Genomic DNA, 16,623 nt, shown 5'->3' with positions numbered 1-16,623 from the left:
ACTTCACATACATGATGTCTTAATAATACTGGGAATATATGATCTGAAACATTACACTCATACTAGTAAGATGCCCGTGCGTTGCATAGAACACTGAAATGCATTGATCCGGGAGTTGTTTATTTGACAAAGTATGTGGGGGTAATCTTATGTGTAACAAATATCAATAGGTTTCTTCGGATATTATTTCTTCTCTAGAGCTCACAAGCATCCGGGTGAATAGTAAATGTAGGCAAAATAGATAAAAAAAATCTTTTGCAAACAAAAGTGTTCAAGTGTTCAACCATCCAAAACTTTTGAAGAAATAACACTTTGTGCTTTCAAAAAATCATCTTTAAGAATTATTTTTTGAGTATCGATTTTGTTTATTTTTTCTAGACCACCATGAATGTAACTCAGGATGATTTGGAAGGGGAGCAGAGGAGATGGCGAGGAGGAGCGGGTCGTGGTGGTGGTCGACAATGCAGCCTGAGAGAAGGAATGAGAGGAGTTGGGGGCAGACGGGCGCCGAAAGCAGCGACCTCTCCAGATCCTTCTTATTTTTAACTGAGATGGCTAGATGAGGTGAGAGGGAGAGATGGCTGAACGTGAGAGGCAGGGGGTTATCTACAAACGAGGAGTGGGGTACTTGGCTCTTTTTGCAAAACTGACATAGTTTGTCTCAGATGCGTTGGATGTAAATCGAACGGTTGTAAATGAAGGATGGCAGGCACACAATCATCACCAACTCGGCTTTTTATAAGAGTAGAGATTTGGGTAGAGAAAATGCTAAGTACTTGGGTAAATTACAGAACTTGTAGCCTTTGGGCAACAAAAATATTGAAGGGTTTATTTATTAATATTAGTGCACTCCAAGATGCTACAGTCAATCTTCTTCCTGAAAAACTTCACAAATATTGAAGGCCTTGAGCTCAAAGCTTTATCAAGAGTGCAATGCAAAAGGCAGTTGTCAATCTTGTTCCTGCAAAAAAAAAATCTGATTTAGGAAGTTAGAAATCATGTGAAAATCGACCACGCAAACTATGTAATAGTATTATGTTTGTGCACTTAAAATTTTGGTTTAATAGCACATCTCTTGCATCTACAAGGGTTTTCAGTTCTCCAGTCCTGGTATTATCAACGGAACTAATAAAAGTGCTGATGAGGCACGAACTAGCGAGACCCTAATTCGTGCATACAGACGGCCCAATCTTTCACGACGATGCTTGATTAACAGTCCGTTCCCTGTTCCTCCTCGCAACCTTCAAGAATAATTTTCACCCGCGTACAAAAATATACAAATAAAAATAATGATCCCCATGGATCAGCACGTAGGCGTTGATGTGATGATCAACCCTCCGTTGCCAACAAATTTTCATGATGGAAAAATCACAGATGATACATAAGATATAATCACCCCAAACCTGAACGTTTTACTATGTTGTTCATAACTCACGGATAAACTCAAAACTGATCTGATACAATGGCCGTAGCCTGGCCGTTATATGGCCAATGCACGTCCCTTCCAGCAAGCCAAATAACCAACGTGAATATCTCAGGAAACCAAATCATGCATGACTAGGACTAGGAAAGTAAATAGGAATCCTAACTAACCGAAGGAACCTAACTACACTAGGAAACTTCCTAATAGAAAATCATTTTTAATTACACATGCATGCATTTATCTATAGCATGTAACGTGCCTTCCTTTTCTTTATTCAATGGGAACTCAAATGACCCAATCTTGATTCCTTGCGGTGGAGTTCTGAACGTGGGGTTATTTCCTCCGGTTCTGGTTCTCGGTTCTTTTTTTACTTGGACAACCCTATAGTAAACTGCTCTCCCACTTGTACATTTATTTTTATCCCTTAATTCTGGACCGCACAGTACTCGTAGTTTTCCGTCGGCTCCTCGATGAATTTTACGTGGCATTGTATTGCATCTTCTTATGGCCTTATCATCCTCAATTTTCTGCTCCGCCTTTTCCGGAATTTGTAGTTCTATGTTGATTGCGTTGTCCGCCATTGGTTTCAGCATATGCTTCCTTCCGTCATGCATAAATGTGTATGTGTTGGTTCTTCCAGCATGAACGGCATCATGATCAAACTGCCATGGTCTTCCCAATAGCAACTGGCACGCCTCCATCGGCACAACATCACAGTCCATCTTATCAATATAATCTCTAACTCCAAACTTCACACGTACTTTATGTATGATCTTTAATTTTTCGGAGTTGTATAGCCACTCCACGTGGTGTGGTTGCGGGTGGAGCCACATGGACAAACCCAATACCTGCACAAGATCTTTGCTAATGACATTTGTAAAGCTACTACCATCAATTATCAACTTGCAAGCACAATTGTTGATCTTACACTGCGTTTTGAAAACACTCCATCGCTGCCCCTTTGCATCATCATCCCCCTGAACCTTTTCCACCAAAAGATTTACACCCTTCATCGGTGCATCAACTTCTTCCTCTATTTCTTCTTGCTCTTCTCTTCTTTTCTGCAAACGGCCTATCCAATCTGCCATGAACACATCCACTGGCATAGGAATAAAACAGATGTGTTGGCCTTTCCATAATACAGAGTAAGTATTTTTTTTGAATTCCGAACAGCCCCAACACGTTTGCACCATGGGTTCCCAAGCAGCAGATGGCATGACACCATGGGCATAGGACAAACGTGAAAAAATTCCGCACAACGATATTTCCCCAAAGTAAAAATTAGCAAAATCTGATGTGTGATGTGGATTTCACCTTTGAACCACTTCAGTGTGTATGGTCTTTCAAGAGATGTCATCTTCAGTCCCAATTTTTCCACCACCTTGATGCTAACCATGTTGACTGCAGTAGTCTTATCGATCGTCAAATTGACACGTCGTTCGTTCACAACTGTGAAAAAGAATGACCTCACCAATGCCTTCCTCCATCAATATGTTCTTGCTCAACATGTCGATACTCGTCTCCGCAGACAATATTGCAAATTAAATCGCCGTGACTAACCTTAGCTCTGAATACCACTTGATGAGGCACGAACTAGCGAGACCCTAATTCGTGCATATAGACGGTCCGATCTTTCACGACGATGCTTGATTAACAGTCCATCCCCCTGTTCTCCTCGCAACCTCCAAGAATAATTTTCACCCGCGTACAAAAATACACGAACAAAAATAATGATCCCCTTGGATCAGCACGTAGGCGTCGATGTGATGATCAACCCTCCATCGCCAACAAATTTCCACGATGGGAAAATCACAGATAATACACAAGATATAGTCACCCCAAACCTGGACATGGACGTTTTACTGTGTTGTTCATAACTCACGAATAAACTCAAAACTGATCTGATACAATGGCCGTAGCCTGGCCGTTATATGGCCAATGCACGTCCCTTCCAGCAAGCCAAATAACAAACGTGACCCTTCCAGCAAGCCAAATAACAAACGTGAATATCTCAGGAAACCAAATCATGCATGACTAGGACTAGGAAAGTAAATAGGAATCCTAACTAACCGAAGGAACCTAACTACACTAGGAAACTTCCTAATAGAAAATCATTTTTAATTACACATGCATGCATTTATCTATAGCATGTAACGTGCCTTCCTTTTCTTTATTCAATGGGAACTGAAATGACCCAATCTTGATTCCTTGCGGTGGAATTCTGAACGTGGGGGTTATTTCCTCCGGTTCTGGTTCTCGGTTCTTTTTTGCTTGGACGACGCTATAGTAAACTGCTCTCCCACCTGTACATTTATTTTTATCCCTTAATTTTGGACCACACAGTACTCGTAGTTTTCCGTCGGCTCCTCGATGAATTTTACGTGGCATTGTATTGCATCTTCTTATGGCCTTATCAAGTGCTTAGGCAAACTTGCCCTGAATCTAGCACTCCAGTTGGCCAACTCCTCCTGCTCGTTGTGCCTCAGGTCATAACTAAAATAGCCCCTCCCCTGCCAAAAGGAAGGTTGTTATGATGATCTTATGTGATGAACACATGTTACAGGTTAATGCACATCTTTATGCACATAAATCTGATCACGGACACAGCGGAGAGCACTGAAAAGAACAACGTTGCCTGTCCGATGGTCTTCACTTATTTACTATATGCCGTGATGCCTTCCCTTATAAGAAAAAGAATGAGATACAGACTGCACTTACTGAACTCTTCCAATGATTTGCTGACATCACTGCCCCCAGACTGAACCAAGTGTATCTGGCCCGAAAATAATACATTTCCCATACATCAACATCTTACAAATGGAAACGAACAAAACCAAAAATTCTGCAAATAATGAGAATGTCATGAATTCAGAGATGAAAGCACAATCTACTGACTACTGAGAATGAGGGGAGTCTAAATTAAGATGCATGAAAGCTACATTAGAGTCCTTGACTCGACAGGCAGCTCCTAGCTGTTGTCTCTCCTTTTATCAAAAAGCCACAGGAACCAGTGTCGGAGTAAATGACCACGGGTAGCCTAACCGACTACCCCTGGTTCTTCAGAAAAATTATCAGGCCTTTGGGCCTTCAAGCACTCCAAGCATTTGGGCCGCCTTCCCTGGCCGGCTACCTCTGAAGCCGACTCCCGGAAGGCGACCCAGCCTCAAACAACCCCTCCCCAGGACGACTACGGGGTGGCCGAGTCCAAGAAGCCGGCCAAGAAGGACGCCGACTCCTAGGAGCCGGCCGAGACCACAACCACCAAAGCTGTTCCCACATAACGGCGACAAGACGGGGTGTGGCCACAGTGCGGCCCACTACCCCGAAGCCCGAGGCGGGCATGGCTATAGGAGGCCGTACGGGACGGCCGTCTCCCGTGCGGCTCGGCACTGTAGCCATGCTAGCCTCGACGTCATCCACGACAGACTCCCGTACGGCCCACGGGCGGCGGGCCCCTTCAGCCAGAGAGAGGCGTGGAGGCGGCCCGGCCTTTCCCAGTCGGCCAGGGGCGTAGCCGGCTCCCAGAAGCCGGCTACCCCCTCCTCGAAGCAGGAGCCCCATTAAGGAGACAAGACGAGGTAAGGCTACAGTGAGGGCCCCCAAGGCGGCCCACTGTAGCCACGCTTACCTCGACAAAGCCCTCGTCATCAGAGGTGAGGCTACAGTAAGCAGCCGCCGACAAGACCCTAGGCGGTGGGGCCGGCCTGTCGACCAAGAAGTCGGCAGCCGGCGGGGCCCAATTGCCGGCGGAGAAGCCGGCAAGCGTAGACACTGACGGCTGGGACCAGCTCCCAGTCGGATTACCGTTGTACCCCCGGGGTAGGCCTATATAAACCCCCGGAGCACCCATGCAAAGGGTTGGCCTCTGAGCATAGTTGGCTTCTAAGCATAGCGCACACACACACCATAGATAGAGAGAAGCAAGAGCTAGCCTTGTTCTTCTTCTCCCTTGAACCCAAACAGCTCTAGGAGCGATTGTAGCTACCTTTCCCGATCTAGTGATCATGCGGAGACCCCGCAGAGCAGGACTAGGGGTGTTATCTCCTCGGAGAGCCCCGAATCTGGGTAAGATCCGCCGGCGTGCATGTCTTCGCCTCATCCCGTTTCCAGGCACCGGCGACGTTTTATTGGCACCCACAATGATAAGCCATCCCTTGGCATATGTCGCACCAACCACCCGACAATTGGCGCCCACCGTGGGGCCAGGTGCACCGTCGTCCGGAGACCTGTTCTGGACGGGAACCCTCTTCCTCCCCCGCGAGCGCAGCCAGCCTGCTGCGCCCGATAGCGTTTGCCACGACGCGCTGCAAGGCGTCGACGACGCCTGCGCGGCGAGCTGCCTCGCTGATCAGCTCGGCGAGACTCGCATCTCCGACGAGCCTGCGTCCGATGCAGGCACCGACTACCCCGAGAGCCGCCTCGTCAGCCTCCTCGACCAACTCCACGTCTCCAGCGAGCCTGCTGCAGACATGGAGTCGGTCGGCTCCACCGACCCGATGCTCATCGACTCCGACACAGCATCGCTCGACGCCTACCCCTCCGACCTGGTGGTCTTCGACGACCCCCTCCTTCGAGCTGACAGCGGCGGCAGCGCTGTCACCGAAGTGCTGGTCATCAGCCACGTCGCCAACTCGGGCGAGAACGCCCACGACGCCCTGCAAGCGACAATGCATGACCTCTCCGTCCCCATCCCGGCCGATGCCGACGCCGAGACCCTGGAGGCGCGTCGCCTCGCCCTCATCGCGGAGGGCCAGAAGATAGCCTCCATGAGATGCCTCACTGAGGCCCACCAGCGCGAAGTCGACCGCGCCGCCTTCGGCACGCCGCCGCCTAGCAGCCCGAGCCGAGCCGGCTTCGTCCAGAAGCACGGCGCGGCTGTCGCCAGCATGCTGGGGGCAGATCGCCCCGTCTACGCCACCCCGCTTGAGAATCTGCGAGCCGCTCAGGCGGCCGCAGAAGAGCTCAATGGGCTGGGAGCCGACGAGCTCCCCTACATGACAAGACGGATCCAGCAGCTGATCGACGCGGCTGCAGAACGGCACGAAGCCGGCGCCCGTGCTGATAGTCATCCCCGCGCCGGGAGCACGCCGCGACGTCCCGCTCGCCGACTGCGAGCGGCGCGCGCCAGAAGAAAGACAAGGAGCCGGCTGCCAGCCGCAGCCGGACTCGCATCACCATCGAGCGCGACGCGGAAGGCCGCCGTCGAGCAGTAGAACACCAAGGAAACCTGCCTCCTCCCCCGCCTCGAAGAGAAAGACGCCTCACTCCGCCGCCCATCACACATCCGACTCTTGGCGACCGACTCGGCCGCCGAGAAGGAGTCGGCGAGAATGACGCCCGCCACAGGATCGACCGCCTTGCTCGATCCTTGGCGTTGGAAGAAAAAGACGATGTCGGCCCGCCATGCTTTGGCCCCCGCATCCGCGACGAGCCCTTCCCCAAAGGGTTCTCGCTCTCCAGAGACACGCCCAAGTACAACGGCTCGGTGAAGCCGGAAGATTGGCTCATCGACTACTCCACGGCCGTCAGCATAGCCAACGGTAATCGGCGCGTCGCCGTGAAGTATGTCCCCCTCATGCTGCAAGGCACGGCACGCACATGGCTCAACAGCCTCAAGCCCTACAGCATCAACAGTTGGCTGGACTTCACCGAAGTCTTCGTCCGCAACTTCACCAGCACCTACAAGCGGCCTCCCAAGCCTCGCCAGCTCTCCCTCTGCGTCCAGGGGCAATGAGTCGACCCGCGACTACCTCACGCGATGGGCCGAGCTCCGCAACTCTTGCGAGGGAGTGCACGAGGTCCAGGCCATCGAGTACTTCACCGCCGGGTGCCGAGAGGGCACCCTCCTCAAGCATCGACTCCTCTGCGACGAGCCGGCTACCCTCGATGAGTTGCTGGTCATCGCCGACAAATACGCCACTGCCGACTCCTCAATGAAGACCGAGCTCCGAATGGACGCCTCGGGGAAAGTGATTGCTCCAGCTCCCAAGACGCCGGCTGGCGACCCTAATCGGCGCCCCTACCAGAACGACCACAAGCGCAAGGGCCCCATGCCGACTTCCTCCAGTCGGCAGGTGGCCACAGTTAAAGATGAGCAGCCCGAAGATCGGCCCGCTCCCAAGAAGAAGGGTGGCCGGCCGCCTTGGCAGCCGTCTTTCTCCTACGAGCAGGCTCTAGATGCCCCCTGCAAGTTCCACAGCGGCGCGAAGCCGTCCAACCACACAACCCGGAAATGCCACTGGCTCACCCGCATCACCAAGGGCGAAGGGATGTTGCCGCCTCCGCCTCCCGGCCCGCCGCCTCCAGCCCCCCAGCAGCCGGCGGCCCGGCCGGCAGTCGGCGCCATCCAAGACGAATTTCCCGAAGAGCACGCCGCCTACGTCGTCTTCACTAGTCAAGCTGACGACAAGCGTAGCCGACGCCGACAACACCAAGAAGTGAATGCAGTCGCCTCTAGCACCGCCGAGTTCATGCACTGGTCAGAAAAGCCAATCAGCTGGAGCCAGGCCGACCACCCAGAGGTGATGCCTTCGCCTGGCTCCTATGCAATGGTCTTGGACGTCACCCTCGCGACGGAGAGGCGAGCTGCCAGATTTTCCCGCGTCCTGATAGACGGCGGAAGCAGTATCAACATACTGTACCGCGACACCATGGAGAAGCTGAACATCAAAGCGAAGCAGCTCATGCCGAGCCGCACCGTCTTCCATGGTATCGTTCCCGGCCTGTCTTGCTCTCCAATCGGCAAGATCAAAATAGATGTTCTCTTCGAAGACAAAGATCATTTCCGCCGGGAAGCAATATGGTTCGAGGTAGTGGATTTGGAGAGCCCCTATCATGCACTGCTTGGCCGACCTGTTTTGGCCAAGTTCATGGTTGTGCCCCACTACGCCTACCTGAAGATGAAGATGCCGAGCTCGAAGGGGATCATCACGGTAGCCGGCGACTACAAGAAGTCCATCGAGTGCGCCATGGCTAGTAGCCGGCTGGCCGAGTCCCTCGTGGTGGCAGAAGAGAAGAAGATGTTGGAACAGGTTGTGGCCATGGCCGGCAAGCAGCCGGCCTTGTCCCCCAACCCCAAGGATTGTGATGCGCAGGGCTCCTTCCAGCCTGCCAAAGAGACGAAGAAGATACCTCTGAACCCGGAGAACCCGGAGAGGTTCGCTGTCATTGGGACGAACTTGGACAGTAAATAGGAAGGCGAGCTCGTCGACTTCCTCCGTGAGAATCGAGACATCTTTGCATGGTCCCCAAAGGACATGCCGGGTGTCCCGAAGGATTTCGCCGAGCACAAATTACATGTCCGAGCTGATGCGAAGCCGGTCAAGCAACCCCTCCGCCGACTGTCAGAAGAGAAGCGAAGAATTGTAAGAGAAGAGATAGCCCGGCTCCTTGCCGCCGGCTTTATCATGGAAGTGTTCTTTCCAGAGTGGCTTGCCAACCCAGTTCTGGTTCTAAAGAAGAATAACAAGTGGCGTATGTGTATAGACTACACTAGTCTGAACAAGGCCTGCCCAAAGGATCCGTTTGCTCTGCCACGGATTGACCAAGTGATAGACTCCACAGCCGGATGCGAGCTGTTAAGTTTTTTGGATGCATACTCAGGGTATCAAATCAAGTTGGACCCGGCTGACCGCCTGAAGATTGCCTTCATCACACCCTTTGAAGCTTTCTGCTACCTGACAATGACATTCGGCTTGAGAAATGCCGGTGCCACTTTTCAGCGTTGCATGCAGAAATGTCTCTTGAAACAACTCGGCAGAAATGCCCACGTCTACGTAGACGACATTGTGGTGAAGACAGAAAAGCGCGGTACCTTGCTGGAAGACCTGAAAAAAACATTCGCCAACTTGCGCCGATTCCAGATCAAGCTCAACCCTGAGAAGTGCGTTGTTCGGAGTGCCAGCCGGCCAGCTGCTAGGCTTCTTGGTCTCCGAACGCGGCATTGAGTGCAACCCCGTCAAGATCAAGACCATCGAGAGGATGGAGATTCCCACCAAGCTGCGAGATGTGCAGAAGTTCACCGGCTGCTTAGCCTCCCTGAACCGTTTTATCAGCCGACTGGGAGAAAAGGCTCTCCCTTTGTACCGACTCATGAAGAAGTCCACTCACTTTGAGTGGAATGATCAAGCCGACCAGGCCTTCCATGAGTTGAAGAAAATGCTGACCACTCCGCCTGTCCTGGCTGCGCCGACTGAGAAGGAGCCCATGCTCCTCTACATCGCCGCGACTAGCCGAGTCGTCAGCACTGTTGTTGTAGTCCAGCGCCCGAAGGAAGGCCAAGCCCAGCTAGTCCAGAGGCCGGTCTACTATCTCAGCGAAGTACTATCCAGCTCAAAGCAAAACTACCCGCACTACCAGAAGATGTGCTATGGAGTGTACTTCGCTGCCAAGAAACTGAAGCCCTACTTCCAGGAGCACCCCATCACGGTCGTATGCACTGCCCCGCTTGCCGAGATCATAGGCAGCCGGGATGCATCCGGCCGGGTGGCCAAATGGGCCATTGCATTGGCGCCCTACACGATCTTCTATCAACCCCGCACCGCCATCAAGTCGCAAGCATTGGCCGACTTCCTCGTCGACTGGGCCGAGACCCAGTACCTACCACCGGCTCCCGACTCTACCCATTGGCGGATGCACTTTGACGGGTCCAAGATGCGCACCGGCTTGGGAGCCGGCATCGTCCTCACCTCTCCCAAAGGCGACAAGCTCAAGTACACGCTGCAGATCCACTTCGCCGCCTCCAACAACGTGGCCGAGTACGAGGCGCTCGTACATGGGATCCGGCTAGCCAAAGAACTTGGCATACGCCGGATCCTGTGCTACGGCGACTCAGACTTGGTGGTCCAGCAATCGTCTGGCGACTGAGACGCCAAGGACGCGAACATGGCGAGCTACCGTTTCCTCGTCCCGCAGATAAGCGGATACTTCGAAGGGTGCGAGTTCCTTCACGTGCCAAGGGCCGACAACGACCAAGAAGATGCCCTAGCACGGATCGGCTCCACCCGACAAGCCATACCGACTGGCGTCTCCCTGCAGCGCCTCCTCAAGCCGTCCATCAAGCCGTCTCCAGAGTCGGATTCCATCTTCGTACCGCCTGCGCCAGATACAGCCGGATCCGACTGGAGAAATCCCGCAGGCGGCACGGGGACTTCGACAACTGGCCCGGGGACAGCCGTAGTGGCACCCGGCCCGGGGACTTCAGAACCCGGCCCGGGGACTGCAACGACACAAGAAGACGGTGGAAGTAGGAGGAGCGTGCGAGGGCCTGCCGCCCTCCACCTCCCCCTACTTATAGCCTCGCGAGGCAAGGCCGAAGAGCCGGACGTGGGGGGAGACGTGGGATTAACTGCGCCCACTCCCCCACGTCTCGCGATTATTGCGCATAAATGCGAGCCGAAACTGCCGCACTGGACGTGCGGGCGGTTTCGGGATACAAAGGATCCGCGCCTGGGCCGGGGCGCGGACGTGGCGGGCCCCCTCCCTGCGGCGACGTCCCGTCACGCGCGTGGGCTGGCAGGCTTTCCGGCCACGTGGTTCGCAGACGGCCAGTGGCCGGCCCGCGGCCCGATGCCCGCGGCTCCCGCCCTCCGACTCCAGAAGATTTCGACTCAGGCGGCGCGCCTGACCTAGGCCGGCTCCCAGCTGCCGGCTTGTCAAGATAGGAAGCTGATCGAGCTTCTCAACCCCTACTCCACCTCGAAGCCCAATCAGCTTCGGGGACTACTGTCGGAGTAAATGGCCACGGGTAGCCTAACCGACTACCCCTGGTTCTTCAGAAAAATTATCAGGCCTTTGGGCCTTCAAGCACTCCAAGCATTAGGGCCGCCTTCCCTGGCCGGCTACCTCTGAAGCCGACTCCCGGAAGGCAACCCAGCCTCAAACAACCCCTCCCCAGGACGACTACGGGGTGGCCGAGTCCAAGAAGCCGACCAAGAAGGACGCCGACTCCTAGGAGCCGGCCAAGACCACAACCACCAAAGTTGTTCCCACATAACGGCGACAAGACGGGGTGTGGCCACAGTGCGGCCCACTACCCCCGAAGCCCGAGGCGGGCATGGCTACAGGAGGCCGTACGGGACGGCCGTCTCCCGTGCGGCTCGGCACTGTAGCCATGCTAGCCTCGACGTCATCCACGACAGACTCCCGTACGGCCCACGGGCGGCGGGCCCCTTCAGCCAGAGAGAGGCGTGGAGGCGGCCCGGCCTTTCCCAGTCGGCCAGGGGCGTAGCCGGCTCCCAGAAGCCGGCTACCCCCTTCCTCGAAGCAGGAGCCCCATTAAGGAGACAAGACGAGGTAAGGCTACAGTGAGGGCCCCCAAGGCGGCCCACTGTAGCCACGCTTACCTCGACAAAGCCCTCGTCATCAGAGGCGAGGCTACAGTAAGCAGCCGCCGACAAGACCCTAGGCGGTGGGGCCGGCCTGTCGACCAAGAAGCCGGCAGCCGGCGGGACCCACCAGCCGGCGGGGCCCAATTGCCGGCGGAGAAGCCGGCAAGCGTAGACACTGACGGCTGGGACCAGCTCCCAGTCGGATTACCGTTGTACCCCCGGGGGTAGGCCTATATAAACCCCCCGGAGCACCCATGCAAAGGGTTGGCCTCTGAGCATAGTTGGCTTCTAAGCATAGCGCGCACACACACCATAGATAGAGAGAAGCAAGAGCTAGCCTTGTTCTTCTTCTCCCTTGAACCCAAACAGCTCTAGGAGCGATTGTAGCTACCTTTCCCGATCTAGTGATCATGCGGAGACCCCGCAGAGCAGGACTAGGGGTGTTATCTCCTCGGAGAGCCCCGAATCTGGGTAAGATCCGCCGGCGTGCATGTCTTCGCCTCATCCCGTTTCCAGGCACCGGCGACGTTTTATTGGCACCCACAATGATAAGCCATCCCTTGGCATATGTCGCAACAACCACCCGACAGCCAGTCTGACTCCTAGTAGGTAGGTATGTTTTCTAATTAAGCTGCATTATGCCTGCAGTGAAGCTAAATCTGCAAGCGCAATAGCAAACTATTCTTTTGGTTGTGTAGCTGGAATAGGTCCATTGTACCGTACTATTATATTGCCTGATTGTTTTGCCTCCAATGGTGAAATCTTTATTGATGGGAACATAACACTGTTCATGCAAATTTGATGGATATTTTTATTACCCATTGGTGCATGGTATGGAGAAAATAGAAGAGGGATATCAGTTACTACTATTTAGATTTATGTGCAACTGAACACTAGATAACTTATTTTTGCTACCCATTCGTGCTTGCTATGGAAAAAAATAGAGGCATTTCTCCCCATTTTATTAGTTGGTGGTTCCATCAATCATAATCGATAAAAAATCAATTATGTAAGTTAGAAAGACCCGCACATGAACATCCCTCAAGATAAAGGTTGCATTTACATGGAAGGCGAGAAAACATGAGCAAATTGTTAAGTATTAGCTTGTCAAGAACTGATAGGTTTCAGTTTTAGGCATGGATCTGAGGTATCTCGAATTGGAGTTCCTTGCACCTTGATTCAAATTCTGCTCACAATATTAATCTAGAAAGAAACTCACCTTATACTTGGAATTATGCAAAGCCTGCACCGTGTCTTGAAAATCCACACACATACTTTCAAATATCAGTAAGATTATTGGGCTTTGCTCACTTCAGAATAGAAGAAGATATTGAGGCTTCACCCGCCCCCTCTATAACAGTATGGCTACATTCTTTTGCGCATATAACTACACTGTTCCACTTAACCTGTTGCGTACGGCAACAAATAGAAGAACCATGGTGTGAATAACACGGATATATGAGTAATCTTCTATGCTGTAAAAACATGGATGGTAAAACATGAATTGATAAAATCTGGCAGTCCAAGTGAAGTAATTACCTGTACAGAAGCCATTAGAACTATCACCTGAAGAAATTCAGGAAGAAAAAGCGAGAACCAGTTTCCAATATCTGGCCGAATCAATCGACCATCTCCCAGTTTGAACAACACCTGTACAAAATTAGATTGGGAGAATACAATGTAATCGTTGGGTGGAAGAAGCAAATCGTACATGGATGATAAAAAATAAAGATAGAGGGGAACCTAGAAGAGCACCATGCTGATGGATGTTCTGTCGCCGTGGTTAGAAGAGTGAGCGTAAAGGAAGTATATATACACAGCGGAAGAATGAGAAACAAAGAGCCAGGCATCCATTAATGACCGCGAGGGGCGCACATCATCCGCCATGAATGTTTGGAGAGAAACTGAAGAGTGATTACTTCCTTCAAACACACGGTAGCAGTTTCAAGAGACGAACAGCCGGACGGCGATTCACGGACTCGATGAATTGGCTCCTCTCCGCGCCTCGAATGCGGGCTGGATGGATTCGATGCAGTCGGTCCGCCGCACCTCGAATCAGGACAGACTGGATGGACTGGATCCTCTCTGCGCCTCAGATCCGGAGTGGATGGATTCGATGCTGTCACTCTCGCCGTGCCTCTAATCGGGACATGTTTTTGGAAGCAACCGAATCAGGAGTGGATGGATTGGAGTATGCGGTCGCTCCGCCGCGCCAGAGCAGGGTCGCGAACGTGGTTTAGGGTTCGTGTGTTGCGTTTCACCCCGTGCGTTGTGTTGGATAAGATGATAGAAAAGGCCAGGATGGTAGAAAAGGCCCATTAGGCCAGTAGACCCAATTGAATGTGAGACACCCCAAAAAGCCACCGGAACAGCAGCCCGAAAAGGCCAGCGCAGCCTGACGCACGAGTGAGCCTGCGGACGAGATTTAGGTGGGACTAACAGCGAATCCGACGGCCAAAAACGACTAAAAGTGACGATCTAACGATTAGAAATATTGATAGCCTGAGAGGGCTGAAAGGATGCTCAGTTTTAATGTATCTAAATTGAGAGAACCGTCAAATCGATCAAGTGAGGGTGAGTTGTTGAAATGGTGTGCACTATGAAATGCCCGCAACTGCTAAGTGTTAGTTGTCGCGCTGCCACATATTTTTCATGTTCGGTTCAAAATAAGATGCAAACAAGGATGGAAAAAGTTGAAACTTGGCATAGTGCCATTATATGACCCCTATAGGTATGGCAAAAAATATGAGAGAGTTACGGGAAAACTTGATGCACTTCGTGTACAATCTGAACACTCTCTCGCAAAGTATCAGGGTTTTGAACGGAAACCGCCGCCTTCCACATAGAACTCATTTTTACATCATTTCCCCTCCAAACTTTTTTTATGTTTAATACAGACCATTTAAAGTGTCATGCTCAAAATTTGCCACTTTTTGAGTTAGTTCACTATTTTTGAAACAATAATTGTTTTTCTGGCCATTAAAAGAGCAAAATGCTCTTGGTTCAAAAGAACATGCAAATGAGAACCAAAAAGGTTGAAAATTGGCACTATAGGGAGTGGTAAAAAATTGAGAGTTGGAGAAAACTTGATGCACTTCATGTACAAACTGAACACTCTCAAGCGAAGTATCAAGATTTCGATCGAAAACTGCAGCCTTCCACATAGCCTTAATTTTTTTTACATAATGTACCCTTCAAACTTTTTACGTGTTTAATACACACCATTCAAGTGACATTCTTAAATTTGCCCACTTTTTGAGTTGATGTGCTATTTTTAAAGTATTAATTGATTTTTTGGCCATTAAAAGGGGGAAAATGCTCTTCGGTTTAAAATAACATGCAAACGAGAATGGAAAAAAGTAGAAACTTGGCATGGTGTCATTATATGACCCCTATAAGGAGTTGTAAGGATTTGAGAGCATAACGGGAAAAACTTGACGCACTTCGTGTACAAATGGGCCAAGGCCAAGCTTGGGGAGATGTTGTCCATGGAGAGTGCCAAGCTCCGCCTTGCCGACAAGAACATGGAAACCTTAGGTAACCCACTACCCTCTTTCAGAATTCTAAATGCTTTTACGGACGACCATTTGGCTAGGATTTTAGATGATAGCGGCGTTGCGGTTGAGGTTTCTCACAGAGACATTATCTCTCTGGTGCGTGCGCGCGAAGAGGCGCAGGCTGCGACCAATGTGGCTACTGCTAGATGCATGGCAGAGCCGGTTATGTCCATAGTACCCGTAGAGGTTGGTGCTGGACTTGGGCCCGACGAGGGGGGCAGAAGCTGGGGAGGCTTCTGCGCTCCCTTCTTCCAGCCCTGCTCCGGCTCGGAAACGTGTGGCTCAAGCGGTGAGCTCACGGGGAGTTCGCCTTCGTAACTGTATCATTTAAATGTGTTACATGTTCTGGAATATCCGGGGTTGTGCCACGGTGGCCGTCATACGCAGCTCAGAGAGTTCATGGCCAAAGAACGGATCGACGTAGTCGCGTTACAAAAAACGATCAAATCAGACTTTACCTTCAAGGAACTACTCGCGTACGTGATACATCTCCGTCGTATCTATAAATTTTGATTGTTTCATGCCGCATCTAGCAGTAGCCGCATCGATCCAGTGCCCAGTGCCGGTTCCTATTTTTTTGCATGTTTATTGTTTCGCAGAATATCCATATCAAACGAAGTCCAAACACGAGAAAAATTTACGGATAATTATTTCAGAATATATGTGATTTTTGGGACTTGGAATCAATGCAAACGGGGACACACAGCCACCACAAGACACCTGGACACGCCCAAGGGGCCATTCGCGCGGTGGTGGGTTGAGCTCACCTCGTACGTCAGTTGGAGCTCTACTTCGGGCGCAAGGAAGCTTATATCCGAAAAAACCGTGTTAAAATCTTAGCGCAATCGGAGTTACGGATCTCCGAGAATATAAGAAACGGTTTTCGGCCAGAAAATAAGAACACGAAACAGAAGAGAACAGAGGGATATATCAAATCTAGGAGGGGCTCCTTCCCCTCTGCCACCATGGAGGCCATGGACCAGAGGGGGAACTCTCCTCCCATCTAGGGGGGAGGCCAAGGAAGAAGAAGGAGGAGGGGGCTCTCTCCCCCTCTCTCCCGGTGGCGCCGGAGCGCTGCCGGGGCAAGGATCGTGACGACGATCTACATCAATAATCTTGCTACCGTCAACACCAACTTTCTCCCCCTCTATGCAGCGGTGTAACACCCCTTCTCCCTGCTGTAATCTCTACTTAAACATGGTGCTCAACACTATATATTATTTCCCAATGATATGTGGTTATCCTATGATGTTTGAGTAGATCCGTTTTGTCCTATGGGTTGATAGATGATCATGACTGGTTTGAGTTGTATATT

At 51.6% G+C, this 16,623-nt stretch overlaps 1 protein-coding gene across 6 annotated transcripts; it reads right to left on the bottom strand.

The window, feature by feature from the left end:
* Window positions 1-1,504: 1,504 nt before the first annotated feature.
* On the bottom strand, window positions 1,505-14,040 carry LOC123052618 (uncharacterized). Of its 6 annotated transcripts, none has more exons than XM_044475873.1 (5): window positions 13,507-14,040; window positions 13,291-13,401; window positions 12,971-13,157; window positions 4,142-4,265; window positions 1,505-3,933 (listed from the first exon to the last, which is right to left on the bottom strand). In XM_044475873.1, exon 5 carries the CDS (start codon window positions 2,638-2,640, stop codon window positions 1,645-1,647), a length of 996 nt encoding a protein of 331 aa, XP_044331808.1. In that variant the 5' UTR covers window positions 2,641-3,933; window positions 4,142-4,265; window positions 12,971-13,157; window positions 13,291-13,401; window positions 13,507-14,040; the 3' UTR covers window positions 1,505-1,644. The 6 variants fall into 6 exon arrangements, with proteins under 6 accessions (XP_044331808.1, XP_044331803.1, XP_044331805.1 ...); XM_044475868.1 differs by having other exon boundaries at window positions 13,495-14,039; XM_044475870.1 differs by having other exon boundaries at window positions 4,142-4,196; window positions 13,495-14,039.
* Window positions 14,041-16,623: the final 2,583 nt, after the last annotated feature.

Source organism: Triticum aestivum, chromosome 2D (genome assembly GCF_018294505.1).
Source record: "Triticum aestivum cultivar Chinese Spring chromosome 2D, IWGSC CS RefSeq v2.1, whole genome shotgun sequence".
Lineage (NCBI taxonomy): Eukaryota > Viridiplantae > Streptophyta > Magnoliopsida > Poales > Poaceae > Triticum > Triticum aestivum.
This window is presented reverse-complemented; position numbering and strand designations above follow the sequence as displayed.

Bases quoted from the DNA above. Each gene is read 5' to 3' on its own strand.
- LOC123052618 (XM_044475871.1), bottom strand. From the start codon at position 2,640: ATGCCATCTGCTGCTTGGGAACCCATGGTGCAAACGTGTTGGGGCTGT.